Genomic DNA, 20,420 nt, shown 5'->3' with positions numbered 1-20,420 from the left:
ACAAATGAAGGTCAGTTGGGACAGCCAGAGGACCCTTTTCTCAATGTTGATTGGTATTTACAATAATACTCTCATCTAAACATGGCTAATGAAATGTGGAGTCAGAATGATTAGTGCTTTTTCCACATGTGATCACAAGAAAACATGGTATTAGGTTAAGATTTTCCCCGTAGCTGCGCATTCAAACATGCAATTTACAGCCGGTTATCTGCATGAAATGCTTTCTTGCAACAATGAATACACTAAAGTACAAGCTCTGCTTATAATGAAAATCAATTGATTAATGAAATAAGACTATTTGTTCCCATTTGACATTATTTTAATGGGAGACTTATGTCAATAGATTTGTACTCTATGAAATACATATACATCTAAAAGCACTCAGAGAGCCCAGACCTCCACCAAGCCATAGGGTCACTCACCTAAGAAAAATCCCAAAAGGCCCAACAGCCCGCCTATTTTGAATTTTCTGGATCACCAGATCCAAATATCAACATGATCTGGGTCAAACAATGTTGGATCATAACATCTACCATGGTGTTATAGTCTTTTTTTGTGTGTGTGTGTGTGTGTGTGTGTGTGTGTGTGTGTGTGTGTGTGTGTGTTTTTTTTTTTTTTTGTTTTGTTTTTTTTTTTTGCCAGTGATTCAGGGCATTATCTGATGAGTTAGAAGCTGTAATGACAAAATGATCCCTATCTCCCAATGGTAAAGAATTCTTAAAAAATTCCTGGATCCGGATCACCCCCAAAATCCAACTACTTGTTCCTTATTCAATTTCTGAAATTTCCTGATAATTTAATCAAAATCTGTCCATAACTCTTGGAGTTATGTTGCTAAAAGACAGACAAACAAATGTAAAATAACCTCCACCCTGGCGTAGTAATGTGTGATTGAGCAGGTGGGACCAAATATTTCTTCTTTTTTTTTCAGTAGTTTAAAACATTGCTGCCTCGTGTCTCTACATCATTGTGAGCAGTATCCAAACAGGCAGCATTGGTTTCTATCAGTTTTCTACACCTCACATAGAAAGGTGCTGCAAAAGTAAAAGACATTTATGGATTTATGGACTTGTGAACATACTTTTAGACAAATGATGGCAGTTCAAACATTTTTTTCACACTGTAGTGTTGCAGAAATGTGACTGAAGGATTTGTAGAGTTAAAGAGAAATTCTTCTGAAATCAATTTTTGGTTTCCACAACTAGAAATTTCAATATCACTGGTGTTCTGCTGTTTTGTTCCAGTAGAGTGTTTCACAGACTCTCCATCCCAGTGTTTCCTGTATGAGACATGCACAGAGGCCACAGTGGGACATCCTGAACACAGAAAGTTTGTAGGAGATGAGAGAAGCAGAACGGATGTGGGAGTAAACTCATGTTGGCATCGCGGATGAAATGGATGCCAACTCCACAAGTCCAGGGAGACGTCTTGTAAAAGTCATCTGTGATTCATGTGGAGCGTCAATTCCCTGGAGATTTCTGATTAGTATCCTGCTGCGGACCCAGCAGAGCACATTGTTGAGCAATGCTTCCCACGAACAATAAAAAGGCTGTTGTCGGGATCTTTATGTGCAGTTTCTTCCTTCTTAGTGTGTTCAAATAATTTTTGTTGTGAAGTTATGAATGTTTTTAAAGGAACAGATGCATCTTTATTGGGGGAGAGGGGTGTTTGAAATAAAAAACAACATTGAGGATCAAGTTGGAACCATTGGATGTATGGATAGAAAGACAGATTTTTCAACTGCGTTTACAAAGTGTAAAATGCTATTTCAACCTATAATAACAGCAAAAACAACTGTTATTCTTTGCTATTCTAAGGCAGCAGCAAAACTTTACCTTTAACTGAAATAAGAAACTTGCTAACAGTTTACAGTTTCTATTTTTTCTTTTACACCTCCAGCAGTTTCTAAGCAACATTATTCACATTATGACACTTACCACTGTCCACTCTCCTTCATTTCAATTTAATCACGTCATTTATTTTCATACTTTATGGCCTCCCTTCATTCTAAATAAAAAGTAGAGTCGTGGCATAGAAAATGTAAAATAAGTGATTCTTAACTTGATATGATCGGTTGGTCTGTGCTCTCCTGCCTTTTATGCTTACAATTAATGCTGACTTTCCACTGTGAAAATGCCTCGAGCAAATAAGTGTACTTGTTGAAATAGTAGCTTATCTTATCTTATCGTATCGTATCGTATCTCATCTCATCTCATCTCATCTCATCTCATCTCATCTCATCTCATCTTATCTTAAATGTGGGCACTGAGTTTTTGTTTCCAGGTTGGAAAAATAAAAAACAATGCCCTATCTCAATGGTTTGCCATTAGAGTAATGAGAACGGAAATTTACTTGAAAAAAACACACCTCAAACCAGCTGTTACTACACCATTCGCTACGCTCTGTTTGCCAGCGTATCTGCAAATTCCACGATGCAGTGTGATGTCACATTACCAAGCGCGATATGGAGGTAGCTTTTGCATGGTAACTAGAAGTGGGAAGTTCATATCAGAGATTTTATAGGCCATGTTCTTCATTACTATAAAGGGCTTTTGCTTTAGGTGCTGAGAAAAACAAGAACTATTGGTTCTGCAGAGTTTAGTTCTTGTTAGGTTTCTGTTTCTAGTTGTGTTTCTCTCCCTTAATCTGGTTTTCTGTCGAACTTTCTTAAGTTCAGATTGGGGTTTCCATGTTTTATGAGTGTTATCTCTTAGTTTAAAAACTCCAGGTTCCTCACCTAGCCAGTCCTGGTCGTCATTAAGTGCTTTCTTCTCACCAATATTTATTTGTTTTAAGACTAGTGATTGGTTCATTCTGCTGGTTCAGTGCCTTTAGTTATTTTGAATATAATTTTGAGTTTCAACATCCCCCTGAGTCCTGGTGTGCGCTACCCACATGTTTAGTTGTGTTGCTCATTCCTAAAATATGATCCATAGAAATTCTACCTCATCATAACGTGACTAATCAGGCTTTCCAATAATACAACACAAGTTGGTGTCATTAAAGGTGAGAAATAATCCACCAAAGACAAATGTCCTTACTTTTTGTGCTCAGGCTTTTGTTCCAGTCCTTCAAGTCCACAAACGTATCATGATATAATCATTTTGGGCTAAAATCACGAGTTTATGACAAATGTAGTTGCAAAGCATAATTCACTTGCATCACTCACACAAAGCATAATGAGTGAGCCATTTCTTTTTTCATTAATTGTATTATTTGCTTTAATTTCAGCGATTCTGAGGTTAAGTTTTAGTGTTTCTATAAACACAGAGAAGCCTCTTTTCTCGTCCACTGCTGCAAACAAATTCATGTTTAGCAGCCAAAGGAGCATTTTGCTGCTTTCTTCCAAGATATTGGGAAGTTCACCCTAAATGTGTGTTTTGTGGGTTTTTATGCCTTTTTTTTATTGCCACTGAAAAGAAAAAGTGAAAGTTTTCAGCTGTCTTTGACACATCTCATCGCTTTTCAATCTGCCACATGTAAACTTGTGAAGTAGCGTGCATCTGAGACAAAAGTCAGCACTGTCAGTAGAATTGGGGTTATGTGGCATGACTAAAGTTGCAGCCATTTTGAGATGACACCCCCATTTAAATTATTCAATGAAAACAGGTGCACAATTATCGGGTCACGTGTCGGTTTGGATGTTTTTCTTGTCTCTAAGAACACGGCCAATTAATTTTGATGAGGCCATTAACTCATCATCTACAGTGGAAATGGCATTAATCAGCCAGTCAGTGATTGGCTGATACTGAAGACTCACAGCCGTCAAGATTGCAATTACAACACTAACCCTGAGTCACAAAATGCTTAAAGAGCCCATCTAATGCAAACTTACAAGTCTACAGATTCAGTCTGGAGCTCTACTAGAATAAGGGTCAAATGCTTCAAATAAGAATAATTTTTTTCTAATCATATTCTCTGCTGCAGCACCTTCTGTTTATCTGAAATACTCAACTCAACTTTATTTGTAAAGCCCTTTAAAACAACCACAGCTAAAACAAAGTGCTGTACTCCTAAAGCTCCTGTCTCCTGCCCTAGGGGCCCTCCCAGAGGACAGGGGTGCTTACTGCTACCAGCAGCTCACCTTCTAGAGTGAAGTTCGCTTCCCTCTGGACTCCACCCTGTGGCGACTCACCTTAAATATAAATTAGTCATCAAAACACAGTAAACACAACACACAACTTTTGGGGGAGTGGTTGATGGTGCCCTGGTTCCCAAGGCGTGGTCTCCCCATTCTTCACCCTCTGCATGCTGACACAGTCACTTAGTTGTCCATTGGGTTTTCTTGTGTGTGTTTATGGTACTTTGGTTGTTATTGTGATACAAGTTTGTTTTTGGTTTTTTGTTGTTATTGCTTTTGTTATTTTTTTAGGAGCTCCTGATGTCTGTCAGCTTAGTTTACCTGTAAAAGCCGTAGGAAATTCTTTGATGTGTTTCTGTACAGGTATAGCAGTTGGTTGTCTGGTGTCAGGTTGGATTGAAGGATTGTTGCTTCTATCTACTGTTTCTTTTTCTTCTCTTTCTTTTTTCTGCTTAACTTTTTTACTTCTCTTCACTATTCTCCTTTTTTCTCGGCTCAGGTACAGCAAGATTATGTAAATTCCTTAATTCAAAATAATATAAATAATAATAAATATATAAATATTTATTTTAAAAAACTAAATCTGATTAATAGATCATTTTAAAAAATCAGATTATCAAGAGAAGTCTTATACCCACAAAGCTCCTCTTGGCAAAGCAAATTTGTTTGGCACAACACAGCAGCCAGACCATCATTCTGTGGCTACTGTGCTGGACAGGGGAAGGTTAAAAAAAGAGGTCTCACTGTACAGAGAGGATGCAAGATGGAAGCCGAAGGCTCTGTAGTGCATCTTTAATAATTAACTTCGTCTTAGATTAGCAGAAGAAGTTAAAATAAAAAAAAATAAATAAAAGTGAGTAGTAAATTAACATAAAATATAAATAAAGAAAAAAATAATGAATAAATAAATACTTTACTCTGTCGACCACCCCAACAGGCAGTCACTTGTTTGTAGAAAATTCTGGTTATGAATCCTGAATCTGGTCATTTTCACCCTTCAGGTCAACAAGACAGAGGATAAGTCTCTGGAGGAACGTGGACGCATCATGATTTCTCTCAAATACAACACGCAGAAGTCTTGCCTGGTCGTGGGCATCATACGCTGTGCTCACCTCGCTGCCATGGACGCCAACGGCTTCTCCGACCCCTATGTCAAAACGTGAGTATGCAGACACACTGGACCAGACCCTGGGTCTGGAAGTCATTTTCCAGGGTGATTAACAACGTATTTAACAAGTTATACAATAGTTTTAGTCCAGGATGTAGAAACTCGCAGAAACATTGAGAAGAAAAGTGTGTGTAGAACACAGATCATCCTGCTTTAAATGAATTTGACCAACAGAACAAACAAGCATCATGTCACATTTATAACACTTTTTTCATGAATATTGGTTCAGCATTTGCTGACTTACAGCAAAATTCGTACAAATTTGCAGTAACATTTTGTTAGTTTACAAGCAAATTTTAACCTCCTCAATACAGAGGACACGCAGACACATTGCACAAGACTCACCATCAGCTTTATCCGCTTCACTTTTTACAAGTATTTAATCAGTCACATGACAGCAACTCCATCAATCAATCAAACTGTATTTATAAAACACTTTTTTATGCAACATTGCAACACAAAGTGCTTTATATTAAAAACAACATCTTAACCCATCAAATTCCCCAGACCACAAATCAATAAGTCACAAATGTGCACCCACACACACACACACACACACACACACACACACATGAAACTACAAAATTATATTGCACAAAACTTATTTTATTTCAGTAATTCAACTTAAAAGGGGAAACTAATATATTATATAAACTCATTACATGCAAATTGAGATATTTTAGGCATTTATTTGTTATCATTTTGATGATGAAAACCCAAAAATCTAAATCTCAGAAAATTAAAATATTACATGAAATCAATTAAAACAAACATATTGAATCCAGATGTGTTGACCATCTGAAGAGTATAGTCATGCATATGAACTCAGTACCTGGTTTGAGCCTCACAGATTTTCTACAGGGTTCAGGTCAGGAGAGTTTGCAGGCCAATCCAGCACAGTAATCCCTTAGTCATTGAACCAGGTTCTGGTTCTTTTAGCAGTGTGTGCAGGTGCCAAATCCTGCTGGAAAATAAGGTTATCATCTCCAAAAAGCTTTTCTGCTGAAGGAAGCATGAAGTGCTCTAAAATCTCCTGGTAGATGCTGTGTTGACTTTGGACTTAATAAAGCCCAGTGGACCAACACCAGCAGATGACATGGCTCCCACATTTTTTATTTTTATTTTATTTAACCTTTATTTAACCAGGTAAAAAAATGTTTGAGAACCAGTTCTCATTTACAAACATGGCTCCCACATCATCATTGTATTATTTTAAAATCAACTAGATCTCTGAGTGTGAGTGCTGAAATGCAATTCTTATTGCTCAATACGCACATATATGTACATAAAATGATGTTCTTAAGCCTCACCAATCATACTGGGAAATTAAACCACTGGAAATTTAAATATCAGGTGTTAAGCTGACAAAAGAATAAAAACAAAACAGATAAATAAATAAAATAAGATTAAAACTCAAATAAAATAAAAAAAACAAGATAAAACAGGACTCTAGAAAATAGAATGGGAGAAAATGTTATTAAAGACTTGGAAATAATACAGTAAAGAAATTTAGTTAAAAGCTTTACTAAAAAGGTACGTTTTCTATGTCAGCACTTAGCTGCCTTATTCATCTAGTCATGCAGACGTGATGAAGACGACTTGCTGAAGTTCAAACTGAGCATCAGAATGAGGAAGAAATAGGATTTAAGTGACTTTGAATGTGGCATGGTTGTTGTTCTGAGTATTTACTAGGATTTTCACATAAAACCACCTCTAGGGTTTACAGAGAATGGTCTGAAGAAGAGAAAAAATCCAGTGAGCAGTGGTGACGTCTGGATTTTATCTTTCAGTAACTGATTTTCTAATGTTTCCTGTTTTCCACTAACTTTTAGAAAAGTGTCTGAATGTGAAGGAAATAACTGCAAATATAACATTTCAATATGTTTTCACGTGTGATTCCAGCTTTCACATTTTGATTTGCCCTGAACTAATCTTTATTTAAAAATCTATTTTGTGGTGAATACATAATGTACCAACTTCATGGGTGTCAGCCAATGACTTCACCAGAAGAAGGTTCAGAGAGTCACCAGTATCGTTAACAGCCCGTCCAGGGCTGCGTAAATACTGATGCCAAATTTCATGGTAAACTGGGCAGATATTTCACTTCTTTCAGACAAAATATCATCGGTCCACTTACCTTCAACAAGCCTTCCAAAAACTGGCATGTACATAATAAAACAAACAGATTTATACATTTAAAGATTCACGATGAGATGGGTTCATTTAATTTCTCTTCCAAACACCAAACGCTTGTATGATGCTATTTTTAGTGGTTCTACAAGACAATGTACCTGAATGGATTATCTGGCAGAGCTGATGTCATAGCAGAAAATTACCTGTGATAATCAGCTGCATGAAAGACACTGCACAAGAGGCCATCCACAGGACTGTAATTTGAAGGAAGTCCTATTTATCACACCTGAACATTTCCTAAGTCTTTCATCTGGCTGAGCAATGAAAGTGCAATTAATTTCCAACTCTGCTGTGCACACCCTGAGAACAAAAGCGTTTCAGAAGAGAGGGGCTGGCAACAATTTTCCAACAGTCTGAGGTTGAGAAAATCTCCGTCAAGCTTGAAGGACACAGTGCAGATTATAATAGATTGACTGAGTGAGTGGTGTGAGCGGGAACACAGGAAATGCATCTGCCGGCAGATAAACGGCGCTACACGGCAAGACTACGTCTACAAACAGTCGCTGCTGTCACCTGGACAGTTAGTGGTTCCTGTATTGGGTGTTTAATGACAGGCATGTCCTTAAAATGCATGTGGCGTCTCAAGACATGCATTAGTCAACGAGGTGGTCATGAGAAATGAGTAAATGCCCTCCTTAATGGTTTTTCAGTCAATGACGAATGCATCTTGCCAAGGTTAGACGTAAAGGGCTGCATAACTTAAGAACACACATGTTTCTGTTGTATGTTTCTGCAGCCAAATTATGAAAATGCACTCAATAAAATTACAGTTAAGATGATTATGTTGCACAATAGAGTGATTTTGCATCCTATGTCAGTGGTCCAATTAGCTTCACTGCAATATTCTCATCAATAACAATTTCATCTCTCACTCCCTCGTGGGACAAGTTGGTAAGCAATAACTCACTAATTCTCTCTGTCGTCTCTGGGTTGTTTTGGGGAATTTCAGCCCATGTGGGTCCATCGAGCAGAATAAAAAAGAAGAGGGATGTAATGAGCTACTGTAACTGCAGAGAAATCCACCACATCACAAGGAACAACAGAAAATGTCCACTTTCAAAAAGACGAGACTTACAAAACTGCATCACCTCATGCTCAGGGTTTGAGATACGTTCAACCTGCCTTTTGCATAATTTATGGAGACAGAACAGAAGGAAATGCCTAACCTTCACACGCATACACATATTAGCGGTACATTCGTAAACACACATCCCTGCACCCAGAGCAACGGTGGCAGCAAGAATCTGCTTTCACCACTGACTCACTGACTGCAGTCCATGCAAACAGATGGTGCTTATTAACACAGTGTTGCATTTCTTTTTTTTAAGAGCTCCAGCAACACCTCAGTAAATTAAAATGAGCACACACACATTCTGGCTCCTGGTGTTTGAACAAACAACACACTTTGTTTGTTTTTGAACTTAAACTGTTTTAGACTGCTGCTGTTTCTACAGTCCTTTGATATATTGTATTTTACTTACAGATTAACTTGCCTGTCCCATATGAAAGGGCAGAATAAAGTAAAAGAGTTTCCACACTATTAGGCCCACAGATGAAGTCAAATCTACCATGAAGTATAAATAACTTCCAGTCAAAACCTCTCTAAGATAATTAATTAAAAGCTTTATTAAAAAGGTAAGTCTTCAGTTGCAGATAAAACCTGGACCATGAGATGAGATGATATGACATTTGAGCAAATATATCTGTATGTCACTGTTTCTGTATTAATTAAAATCCTCTTAAAGTCAAAGGATGTTGTAATTAGTCTGTATAATGTGTTCATGTCTGGTGGTGAAACCCAGGGCAGTACCACAGCACCCCCTGGAGGACAGAACAATATAGCAGTTTAGAAACATACAGAATGATTCATTTGCATGCTGTTCACGTTGTTTTATTCTCAGACGGATGTAAGTCAGGCTGTATTAAATCCCTCTCCCCCCTTCCTCCCTGTTCCGCCTCCTTCCTACAGGTATCTGAAGCCCGATGAGAACAAAAAGTCAAAGCACAAGACTGCTGTGAAAAAGAAGACACTCAATCCTGAGTTCAATGAGGTATAAACCACAGCTTCTGCTGTAGAACTGTACAGCTCCAGTTCCATTTTATTCTGCTGCTTTATTTATTTTGCTGCTTTTATTTGGTGAGCACCCTGGATAACCCCAGAACCTGCAGAGAGGGCACGGCTGTCAGGCTGAAAACAAACACATTTTTCTTACTTCACCATGAGGTGATTTTTCTGAAAGAGCAGCAGAGCCAAAGCAGTCTCCATATCTAGATGGAATATGTCCTGCTCAGCCAAATGTTACTGAAGAGAAACTGGAAATGTCTTTAATATTTTATTTTTGGGGGATGAAAACGTTATTGCTTCATAGAATAAATAGAAGTTACAATCGGCTTTGTCCAGCAGGAACATGATGCTGTTTTAGATTAGACGCTGTGTTAATTATAATGTAAATGATGACCAATTCTGGGTCTATAACCATTACAACCAGTCCACATATTTCCCCAGTTTGAAGCAGAACCACTTCTTTAAAGTTTTGCACCGAGTATCTGCAAAGTTTTAGCATCTTTGCAGATGGTTTGTTTTACATGAGCCGGGTCCAAAAAATGTTGGGACGCTGTGTAAAACGTAAATAAAAATCTCATCAACCCATATTTTATTCTCAGTAGAAGATAAATAACATATTAGATGATGAAACTGAGACATTTCACTATTTAATGGAAAATATGAGCTGATAGTGAATCTGATGGTAGCAACGCGTCTGTAAAAAGGTGGAACAGGAGCGATAAAAGGCCGAAAAGTAACTGGTACAAATTAAAATAAAGCTTGAGGAACATTTGACAATTAATTAGGTTTATTAGGAACAGGTCAATAACATGACTGGGTATATTTCAGAGAGGCAGAGTCTCTCAGATGTAAAGATGGACAGAGGTTCACCAATTTGAGACAAACTGGTTCTAAAAACTGTGGAACAATTTCAGAAAAATGTAAACCTATGAAGACTTTAAAGATCCCACCATATACAGTGTATAATATCACTAAGAAATTTAGAGAATCAGTGATCCACCACTGATCCTAAACGGTGCTCTAGCTCCTATCGAACAAAGCCACTACTGCAGTTTTAAAACTTCACACATAGTTGTTTGTCCATTCAAAGACACTGTAGTAATAATTATATCAGCCGCCATGTATGTGGACCCACGGAAAATAGATATAAACGGCTCATTCTAAGAGAATAAAAACATAACAGTTACTTTAGTATTTAGATACCAATACAAACACAGTTTTTAATAACGTTACATTTTTCTGCCATTGATCTTTGATTTTGTTGCATGATGCACCTTTAAACTGATGCTGTTGTGTTGACTGTCCTACTATCCAGAGCTGAACAATGGGACACACAGTGGTACATAGATGCAGGACCACCAACCCGTGGTCACGTTGTTCAGATCCCAAAGACCTGTACAGCTTAATGCGCCCCTTACTGACCTGAAGTCAGCTTATACAGCTTCAGTTTGATTATTACAGTGATAGTTTAAGATTTACAGCTGGCTCCAAATTAATATATTACCAAGCTCATCATTGATTTTAAGGTGTTTCCTGTAGTTACCAGGTTAATAAACCTGATGAGCCACCAGTCAGAATTGCAGTGACAATGAAGGATTTTATATTCTCATCTAGAAGGAGCACCTAATCAACACCATGCACAAGAATGCTGCCAACAGATGTATGATACAACGTATGATCCTGGAATAGTGTTGATGGGAAATATAGGGATTAGCTTCATTCATCAGCTGCCAAACTCGCGCAGATGTATTTTTTATTTCTGACAAATTGAATTTAAATCTGCATTTAGCAGGCTGGCTGTTGTTAATTTAAAGTCCTCCGTGTGATTATGAGTCACCTCATCTGCTGAATGTACAAATAAGAAGCTGTTTGTTGACCCATATTTGGCACTGATGGTGAAAAATAAACTCATGCACTTCAAAATAATGAAATGAAGGAGTGTCTTGTCTCTCTGGGTACCATAGATTTGTCTGTTTTATAGGCCGAGTCTTATCATACCCAGAACTATCCACCTGTATACAAGTGAACATCCCTGGCCAAACACTCTTCCGAGCCAGCACCTTGACATTTCCTTTGACATTTTTGGCACCCACATTCTTCCACCACCTCTTGGCCTTTCTGTCAGAGACATGCAACGGGGTCATCCCCCACATCAAGGCTTTGATTAAAGGTGGAGCTGAAACCTTGATTGAACTTGACAGAAGTGCAGAATAACATTGTGGTGTTTTTAAAATTCATGTAAGGAATAAATAAGCTGTTTCTACTTTTCTTTTTTTTTTATTTGAAGACAGTGGCCAGTACTTTCTTGACCTACCCAGAGCAGTGTGTTGTTGTTAAGATGCTAAAGCAGAGCCTAAGTTCACAATCTGTAAATATGAAAAGATTATGTATATATACACATGCAATCATACTTAACTGCATTTTTATTTCCTCCTGTTTGTTTCCTGTAGGAATTCTGTTATGACATAAAATACGCAGACCTCACCAAAAAGACGCTGGAGGTGACAGTATGGGACTACGACATCGGAAAGTCAAATGATTTCATAGGTAAGCTCAGTTGGGCCGCACCACACCAGCTCTCCCTTCGTTAAAGACGATGCTGTGGGACAAGGAGGTGAATTGGCTGTACTGCTTTCAGCAGCATCAGCAGCACATCTGGCTTTCTGTCCAGCTGAGTCTGCCATCTGCTCAGCCCTCGCTAAGCCTGGAGGCTGAGATGCAAACAAGCACTAAGCCAGCCTGCCATCACGTTTTCATGCCAGTTTAATCTGTGATGTTGTAACCCATTTTAAAGCGCCTCTTCTACATTCAGCAAGCTTTTTATCCCATTCAAAACTCTCTTTGACATATATATATATGTAACATATAGCTTGAAGGTGTCATGGATTGGGTGTATGGATCCAAAGAGAGGAGCGCTCGGAGAATGATCAGAGACACTTTATTAGAATTGTGCTGTGCAGTATGCAGGGTTTGCTGGAAGGACGGGCTGGAGCGGGCAGACAGGATTCTCCGTGGTGTGGACGAGGTTCAGGTACGGTTCTTGGAAGAGAGGGTACAAGTTAGGTCGGTTCAGATACAATACGATATAGATCATGTGCACGACTGGTTACCACGATGAGTAGTATAATCCAGCGATGACTGGAGGTCCGGGTGAGGTTTATATGGCGATGAGAATGATGACTTGATATCCTCCAGCTGCGTCGTCCTAATAGCTGTGATGATTGGAGATCCAAATATGGTCAGCAGGAAGCAGGGAGTGGGAATGAGCATGGGCCATGACAGTGCCCCCCCCTCAAGGGGAGCCCCCGGGCGACCCAGCAGCCTGACGGCGACGAAAATCCCGGATGAGGTCAGCATCCAGGATGAAAGAGCGAGGGACCCAAGACCGCTCCTCCGGGCCATAGCCCTCCCAGTCCACAAGGTACTGCAGACCACGACCCCGGCGGCGGACATCCAGGAGGCGACGGACGGAAAAGGCCGGATCACCGTCAATGACCCGGGCGGGAGGAGGGGGCCTGGAAGGAGGGACCAATGGACTGAAGGAGACCGGCTTGAGCTGGGAGACATGGAAAACAGGGTGGATGCGCATGGAGCGCGGCAGCCGCAGCTTCACGACCACAGGGCCCCGTACCTCCAGGACTTCAAAGGGACCGAGGAACCGGGGAGACAGCTTGCGTGAGTCCGTGTGTAGGGGCACGTACCTGGAGGACAGCCAGACCCGCTGCCCAACACGGTACGGAGGTGCGGGGATCCTGCGCCTATCCGCACCCCGGCGGTTCCTGACCGAGGTCCGCACCAGGGCTGCCCTGGTAGCCCGCCACAGCCGGCGACATCGACCCAGGTGATGCTGGACGGAGGGAACAGCGAGCTCAGCCTCCTGGTCCGGGAAGAGAGGTGGTTGATACCCCAGGGAGGCCTCGAAAGGGGAGAGACCCGTGGCGGAGGAGACATGTGAATTGTGGGCATACTCCACCCAGCACAGGTGGCTGCTCCAGGCGGAGGGGTCGTCGGCTGCCACGCAGCGCAGGGCGGACTCCAACTCTTGGTTAAGGCGTTCTGCTTGACCGTTGGTCTGAGGGTGGAACCCCGAACTCAGGCTGACGGTCGCCCCAAGCTCAGAGCAGAACGCCTTCCAGACCCGTGACACGAACTGGGGCCCTCGGTCAGAAACGATGTCCACAGGGATGCCATGGAGACGGAAGACATGAACAGACATGAGGTCCGCGGTTTCCAAAGCAGTGGGCAATTTGGGCAGCGCCACGAAATGAGCTGCTTTGGAAAAGCGGTCAGTGATGGTCAAGATGGTAGTGTTACCTCGGGACGGAGGGAGGCCGGTAACGAAATCCAGTGCTATGTGGGACCAGGGTCGTCCGGGAATGGGGAGAGGCCGGAGGAGACCCGCTGGAGCCTGGGAGGACATCTTTCCCCGGGCACAGACAGGACAAGCGGCCACGAACTCCCGGACGTCTTTTTCCAGGGTTGGCCACCAGAACCGCCGTCTGATGAGGACCGCTGTGCGTGCGCGGCCAGAGTGGCAGGCAACCCGGGATGAATGTCCCCATTGAAGAACCTGAGAGCGGACTTGGTCAGGAACAAAGAGTCTGTTAGGCGGACCGGTACCTGGGTCTGGATGCGCTCGCTGGGCTTCCCGGACGTTTTGCTCCACCTCCCATGTTACGGCAGCCACAACACAGGATGCAGGCAGGATGGTGTCTGGATCTGAGGACGGGCCACCGGAGCTGAACTGGCGTGACAGGGCGTCGGGTTTGACGTTCTTGGATCCCGGCCTGTAGGTCAAAGAGAAGTTAAATCGGCCGAAGAATAAAGCCCACCTGGCCTGACGGGAATTCAGCCGCTTGGCCGACTGGATGTACTCAAGGTTGCGGTGATCCGTCCACACGATGAAGGGTTGAGCTGCTCCCTCCAGCCAGTGGCGCCACTCCTCCAGCGCAAACTTAACAGCCAGAAGCTCGCGTTCCCCCACGTCATAGTTGCGTTCGGCTGGGGTGAGGCGCCGGGAAAAGAAGGCACATGGGTGTAATTCGCCCGTCTGTTCCGAGCGCTGGGATAGTACCGCCCCCACCCCGGAATCAGAGGCGTCCACCTCGACCACGAACTGTCGGGAAGGGTCTGGCTGAGTGAGGACGGAGCCGAGGCGAAACGCGCCTTAAGGTCCTGAAAAGCGGACTTTGCACTGTCTGACCAATGGAACGGAGTCTTGGGAGAAGTCAGTTTCGTAAGGGGGGCTGCCACCAGGCTGAAGTTTTTAATGAAGCGGCGGTAGAAATTTGCAAAACCCAAGAAGCGCTGCAGAGATTTAACAGAGTCCGGTGTGGGCCAGTCCAATACCGCCTGAACCTTTGCCTGGTCTGCCTTCATCTGCCCGCTCGCGAAGACGTAGCCCAAGAAGCCGACGGTGTCTGAGTGAAACTGACACTTCTCCGCCTTTACATACAGTTTATTTTCGAGGAGTCTCTGGAGAACCAAACGGACGTGCTTCTTGTGTTCGGACTGGGTCTGTGAGTAGATCAGAATGTCATCGAGATAGACGAAAACAAAACGGTTGAGGAAGTCCCGGAGCACGTCATTGACTAGGGCTTGGAATACTGCCGGGGCGTTGGTTAGGCCAAAGGGCATGACTAGATATTCGAAATGACCCAGAGGGGTCTTGAAGGCGGTCTTCCACTCATCACCTTCCCTTACGCGGACCAGATAATAGGCGTTACGGAGGTCGAGTTTGGTGAAGATCGTGGAACCTAGTAACGCCTCAAAGGCGGAGTCAATTAGGGGGAGAGGATACTTGTTACGTATGGTGATCTTGTTCAGGGCCCGGTAATCGATGCAGGGACGCAGGGTTTTATCCTTTTTTGTGACAAAGAAAAACCCAGCGGCCAACGGGGAGGAGGAATGTCGGATTATGCCGGCATCGAGAGACTCCTGGATGTACTTCTCCATGGTTTCCCGCTCTGGCCTGGAGATGTTATACAGCCTACTGTTTGGAAGCGGGGAACCAGGCAGGAGCTCTATGGCGCAGTCATAGGGCCTGTGGGGAGGCAGAGAGGACGCTTTGAGTTTACTAAATACCTCGGCCAGGTCATGGTACTCGGTCGGGACTGAGGTCAGATCCGGGGCTTCTGCTTTGCTGGAGTCTATGTCGGCTGGGAGTATGGCTGATCGAAGGCAGGACTGGTGACATTCCTCACTCCAACCCATGATGGTTCGGGAGGCCCAGTTGATGTGAGGGTTGTGGAGAGACAACCAGGGATGACCGAGCACCAGCGGGGATTCGGGGGCTGAAATCAACTTGAACTCTATTACTTCAGTGTGGTTTCCAGAGAGTTTTAATTTTATGGGTGCAGTGGTGTGCGTTACCTGGGCAAGGGTGCGACCATCCAAGGCCTTGGCTGTTATGGGTTGAACTAGCGGTACCTGAGGGATCTTGGCTTCCTCAGCCAGGCGGATGTCCAGAAAACTGTCCTCTGCTCCTGAGTCGATTAAGGCCTGTATGGTGAGGGATTGATCTGAAAAGGTTAGTGTTGCCGGGATCTGGGTCTTTGTCTGGGTCTGGCCCGTCAGAATCCCGACCTGAACTGACGGGCCTGGTCTTTTGGCCGAACAGGACAGGTAGCCCGGAAATGCCCCTCTTCACCACAATACAGACACGCTCCTGCCTGTAGCCGTCTCTGCCTCTCCGTCGGGGTCAGGTGTGTGCGACCCACCTGCATGGGTTCGGCGGCCGAAACAGGGAGGAAGTCCGGAGATGGTTCAGGTGAAGAAGAAGGAAACCACCTATGAGACAGACCCGGGCGAGGACTACGGCGTTCTCGGGTCCTTTCCCGGAGGCGGTTATCCAGACGGGTGGCTAGGTCTATCAGGGAATCCAGAGTAGCTGGAAGGTCCAGAGTTGCCAGTTCGTCCTTCAGGGTATCTGTTAAACAATGTAAAAAATGGTCCATTAATGCAGCTGAGTTCCACCCAGAGTCGGCAGCCAACGTCCTGAACTCCACCGAAAATTCAGCCACACTCTGGTTCCCTTGACGAATAGACATCAGGCGCTTGGCCGTCTCACGGCCCCGAACTGGACCATCAAAAACTTTTAATAAGTCGGCTGTGAAAGCCTGCAGTGATAGCGTGTGGAGGGGCGTGGTCTCAAGGTATGCCTCTGCCCATGTAAGTGCCCTGGAAGTAAGCAGACCAATTATATATGATACCTTCGAGCGATCCGAGGAGTAAGTGTGCGGTTTCTGGTCGAAGATAAGAGTACACTGGAGAAGGAATCCTCTGCATTTCCCCAACTCGCCGGAAAACGGTCTGGGATCCGGAATGTGTACGTCCCGCACCGGAGTGGGCGGAGTCGGCTCGGGGACAGGCTGAGGAGCTGCGGGGATTGAAAGCTGAGCAGGTTGATTAAACAGGGCTGACAAAGATCTGGCGATGTCGTCTAATTGTTTTTGCAAAGCGTGTTGTCCTTCTCCTAGAGATCGGAGTACCTGCGAGTGTTGACCAAGGAGATTCCCGTGTGCAGACACGGCATGATGCAGATCGCTTCCGGGTTCGGCTTTCCTGGCGGCTTGCTCCGTAGGATCCATATTGTTTGGCTGGATTATTCTGTCATGGATTGGGTGTATGGATCCAAAGAGAGGAGCGCTCGGAGAATGATCAGAGACACTTTATTAGAATTGTGCTGTGCAGTATGCAGGGTTTGCTGGAAGGACGGGCTGGAGCGGGCAGACAGGATTCTCCGTGGTGTGGACGAGGTTCAGGTACGGTTCTTGGAAGAGAGGGTACAAGTTAGGTCGGTTCAGATACAATACGATATAGATCATGTGCACGACTGGTTACCACGATGAGTAGTATAATCCAGCGATGACTGGAGGTCCGGGTGAGGTTTATATGGCGATGAGAATGATGACTTGATATCCTCCAGCTGCGTCGTCCTAATAGCTGTGATGATTGGAGATCCAAATATGGTCAGCAGGAAGCAGGGAGTGGGAATGAGCATGGGCCATGACAGAAGGGTTCTAAGGGAGCAGTTTATGATCTGTTTTATCCACAAGGGAGACCAAAAATGAGCTTTGTTTACTGACAAATGGTAAAGAAACGTTTTCACTGATACAGAATTTCCTAAACAAGCAGCAAAAGACTCCTGTCAGGAAAAGTCAGACCAGTTTGGTCTCAGAGGACGAGTACTGTCTCTAAATCAGACAAAAAGTTGTGTTTCTTTAAGTGTTTTTGGTTTGTTTTCTTTTTATTATTATTTTAAAAAACTAAAGAACAAATATCTTCGGGCTTCAAAGGTCTGGAATTAAGCTACCAACCTCTTGTATCCCAGTTAAGTTAAATCACGGGATACATTACAGCACGCCTCAGGCTACAAAGCAGAGCAAACATACTGCAACAACAAATTTCAGCATTATTCATTCAGAACATGTTTTTCCTTCAGTGCTTGTGTTCATGTGCCTTTTGTTGGGGGACGTATAAATAATTTAGTTCCACTTTGTAATAAGTTACCCATGTGCTAAATATCCCCAGATATCACATTAGTCATTAATAAAAACAACTTAATACATTTTTAATCATTTTTTTCCCTCAAGCAAGACATTTCTTTGGTCTACATAAAGGATTATGTCAAAAAGCCAAAGCCTGTCCATTAATTACTGTGTATAACTGCTTATTTCAAAGTGCTGATCTCATCATTTATGAAGTGTTGGTGTTTACACATCCGTCTTTGTTCTGGTGCTTCTGTAAATGACTTTTTCTGGCCTAAGGGTTTTAGTAGTAGTTGCTCTAATATAGCAGCTGACACATATTCAAGATTATTTTACTTACATTTACACTCATATGAGGATATTATAGATTCAACAAGGTGTTGGAATCTTTCCTTAGAGACCTGAGCTTTGTGACATGGTGCATTATCCACTGTGGTCATAAAGGGATGGACGTGGTCAGCAACAATACTCAGGTAGGCTGTGGTGGTTAAATCAGGCCACGTTGGTACTAAGGAGCCCTAAGTGGGCCAAAAAAAAATATCCCCCACACCATTACACCAGCAGCAGCCTGAAGCATTGATCCAAGGCAGGATGGATCCATGTTTTCATGATGTTTCCACCAAATTCTGAGCATAGCATCTGAATGTGGAGCTGAAATGGAGACTCATCGGACCAGCAATGTTTCTCCATCTTCTATTGTCCAGTATTGGTGAGTGTGTGTGAATTGTAGCCTCAGTTTCCTGTTCTTAGCTGACAGGAGGCACCTGGTGTGGTCTTCTGCTGCTGTAGCCCATCTGCTTCAAGGTTGGCCGTGTTGTGTGTTCAGAGATGCTGTTCTGCAGACCTTGGTTGGAACCAGTGCTGATTTGACTTCCTGTTGCCTTTCTATCATCTCCAACCAGTCTGCCAATTTTCCTCTGACATCAACAAGACATTTTGGTCCAGACAACTGCTGTTCACTGGATATTTTCTCTCTTTCAGACCATTATGTTTGAACTTCAGCAAGCAGTCACCACCATGTCTGCATGACTAGATGTGTTGAGTTGCTGCCATGTGACTGGCTGATTAAATATGTGCTAACAAACCTGTTTGTGTTCTTTCTTTCAGGTGGTGTATCTCTGGGTATCAATGCAAATGGAGAGAGGCTCAAACACTGGTTTGACTGCCTCAAAAACAAGGACAAAAAAATAGAGCGCTGGCACACGCTGACCAATGAATTACCTGGCACATTAAATGACTGAAGACCCACATCCCACCATCCAAATTGTTACCCCCACTCATCCAACCCCACCTGGTTGCACCAGATAGGACTCCCGCCTTCATTTCCCAAACTCCTCTGCCCAGCATCTTCTTCTTCTTTCCTCATGTTGGCCACAGTGACACCTGGCACCTCTCTCTGGGAATTTATTTCCTGTCAGCAGGGCTTAGTTAAAAATATCTAAATCTTATGTTTCACATCTTCCACAAACACAACAGGAGATTCACGGCTTCTGGCTTATTTTTCTTCTAGGAGATGTTCAATCAGTGACATGAATGATGGGAGATTCCAGTGTTGATTTTTAAGATTTTCAGCTTCCTCGCATGATCAGTGGAGATAAAAAGAGCAAATGCTTTCTGTTTGATGAAACTTTGAACAGCAGCTGAATAAATTTCAGCAGAGAAAAGCTCTCAGTGTCAACAGCAAGACAGAAAATAATGGAGAAACTAACAAAAGGTGTAGCAAAGATTTCCTAATGTGCAGAAACATCTAGGGAAATAGTTCTGATCTTCCCAAATAAACCCCTGTAGTCAGTCTGTTGACAGTAACATGTACACTACCGTTCAAAAGTTTGGGGTCACTTTGCCATGGGATTCAATAGGGAAGTGACCCCAAACTTTTGAACAGTAGTGTAGTTTGTACAGGAGGAGCTGAATGGAAAGATGTTGCACTTTAATATGATTGTAAAAATCATTTGTTAAAACGTTTATTAACATCTCGCATACTGAAACTGACCAAGTTTAAGATTAAAAAAAAACGTCTACTTACTTTAGTTGGAGTTATGTGAACAATTTCATAGAAACCTTTTTATCCCAGTCTCTGACCCAGTCTGACCCAAACCCTTCAGATGAAGTACAGATATGATTCAGTCAGTGTCAGACTTCTTTCCATATTTTTCTTTGCACCACTACAGCATGAACCGGATGTAATCAGATCTATAGATAGAATATGGTTTAAATAAAGCCTCAGTATGCTTCAACTAAACAATATTAGATAACGACTGTCTGTTTGACTCCCTGAGGCAAATGCATGTGTCCTGTCTGGTGATATTCAAGTGTTAAAATCCTGTAGCTGCAGCAGGAATCACAGCGTTTGTCCACTAATACTGAAATGAAGTGATATTAAAAGTTCTCTCTTTTTTATTCTTCCTTCATCAAAAGCAAATC

The 20,420-nt window shown here is 42.9% G+C and overlaps 2 protein-coding genes across 2 annotated transcripts in view; one reads left to right on the top strand and one right to left on the bottom strand.

Moving 5' to 3' along the window:
- doc2b (double C2-like domains, beta) overlaps window positions 1–19,237 on the top strand; it is a 223,755-nt gene extending 204,518 nt beyond the window's left edge. Inside the window, exons 6-9 of the mRNA XM_042008423.1 lie at window positions 5,083–5,240; window positions 9,412–9,493; window positions 11,958–12,054; window positions 19,104–19,237. Coding sequence (XP_041864357.1) covers window positions 5,083–5,240; window positions 9,412–9,493; window positions 11,958–12,054; window positions 19,104–19,237 — 471 coding nt within the window. The remainder of the gene's footprint in view (window positions 1–5,082; window positions 5,241–9,411; window positions 9,494–11,957; window positions 12,055–19,103) is intronic.
- LOC121654336 lies at window positions 12,407–15,273 on the bottom strand. Its single transcript, XM_042008424.1, has 4 exons — window positions 15,190–15,273; window positions 13,209–13,376; window positions 12,618–13,063; window positions 12,407–12,546 (listed from the first exon to the last, which is right to left on the bottom strand). The coding sequence occupies exons 1-4, from the start codon at window positions 15,195–15,197 to the stop codon at window positions 12,449–12,451; spliced, it is 720 nt and encodes a 239-aa protein (XP_041864358.1). The 5' UTR covers window positions 15,198–15,273; the 3' UTR covers window positions 12,407–12,448.
- Window positions 19,238–20,420: the final 1,183 nt, after the last annotated feature.

Source organism: Melanotaenia boesemani, chromosome 15 (genome assembly GCF_017639745.1).
Source record: "Melanotaenia boesemani isolate fMelBoe1 chromosome 15, fMelBoe1.pri, whole genome shotgun sequence".
NCBI lineage: Eukaryota > Metazoa > Chordata > Actinopteri > Atheriniformes > Melanotaeniidae > Melanotaenia > Melanotaenia boesemani.
This window is presented reverse-complemented; position numbering and strand designations above follow the sequence as displayed.

Excerpts from the sequence above, each read along its gene's own strand:
- LOC121654336 (XM_042008424.1), bottom strand. Across the intron at positions 13,064-13,208 it reads CGGGTCTGGCTGTCCTCCAG|CTCAAGCCGGTCTCCTTCAG; the intron begins GTACGTGCCCCT and ends CATGTCTCCCAG. Across the intron at positions 12,547-12,617 it reads GGATTATACTACTCATCGTG|AACCGTACCTGAACCTCGTC; the intron begins GTAACCAGTCGT and ends CTCTCTTCCAAG.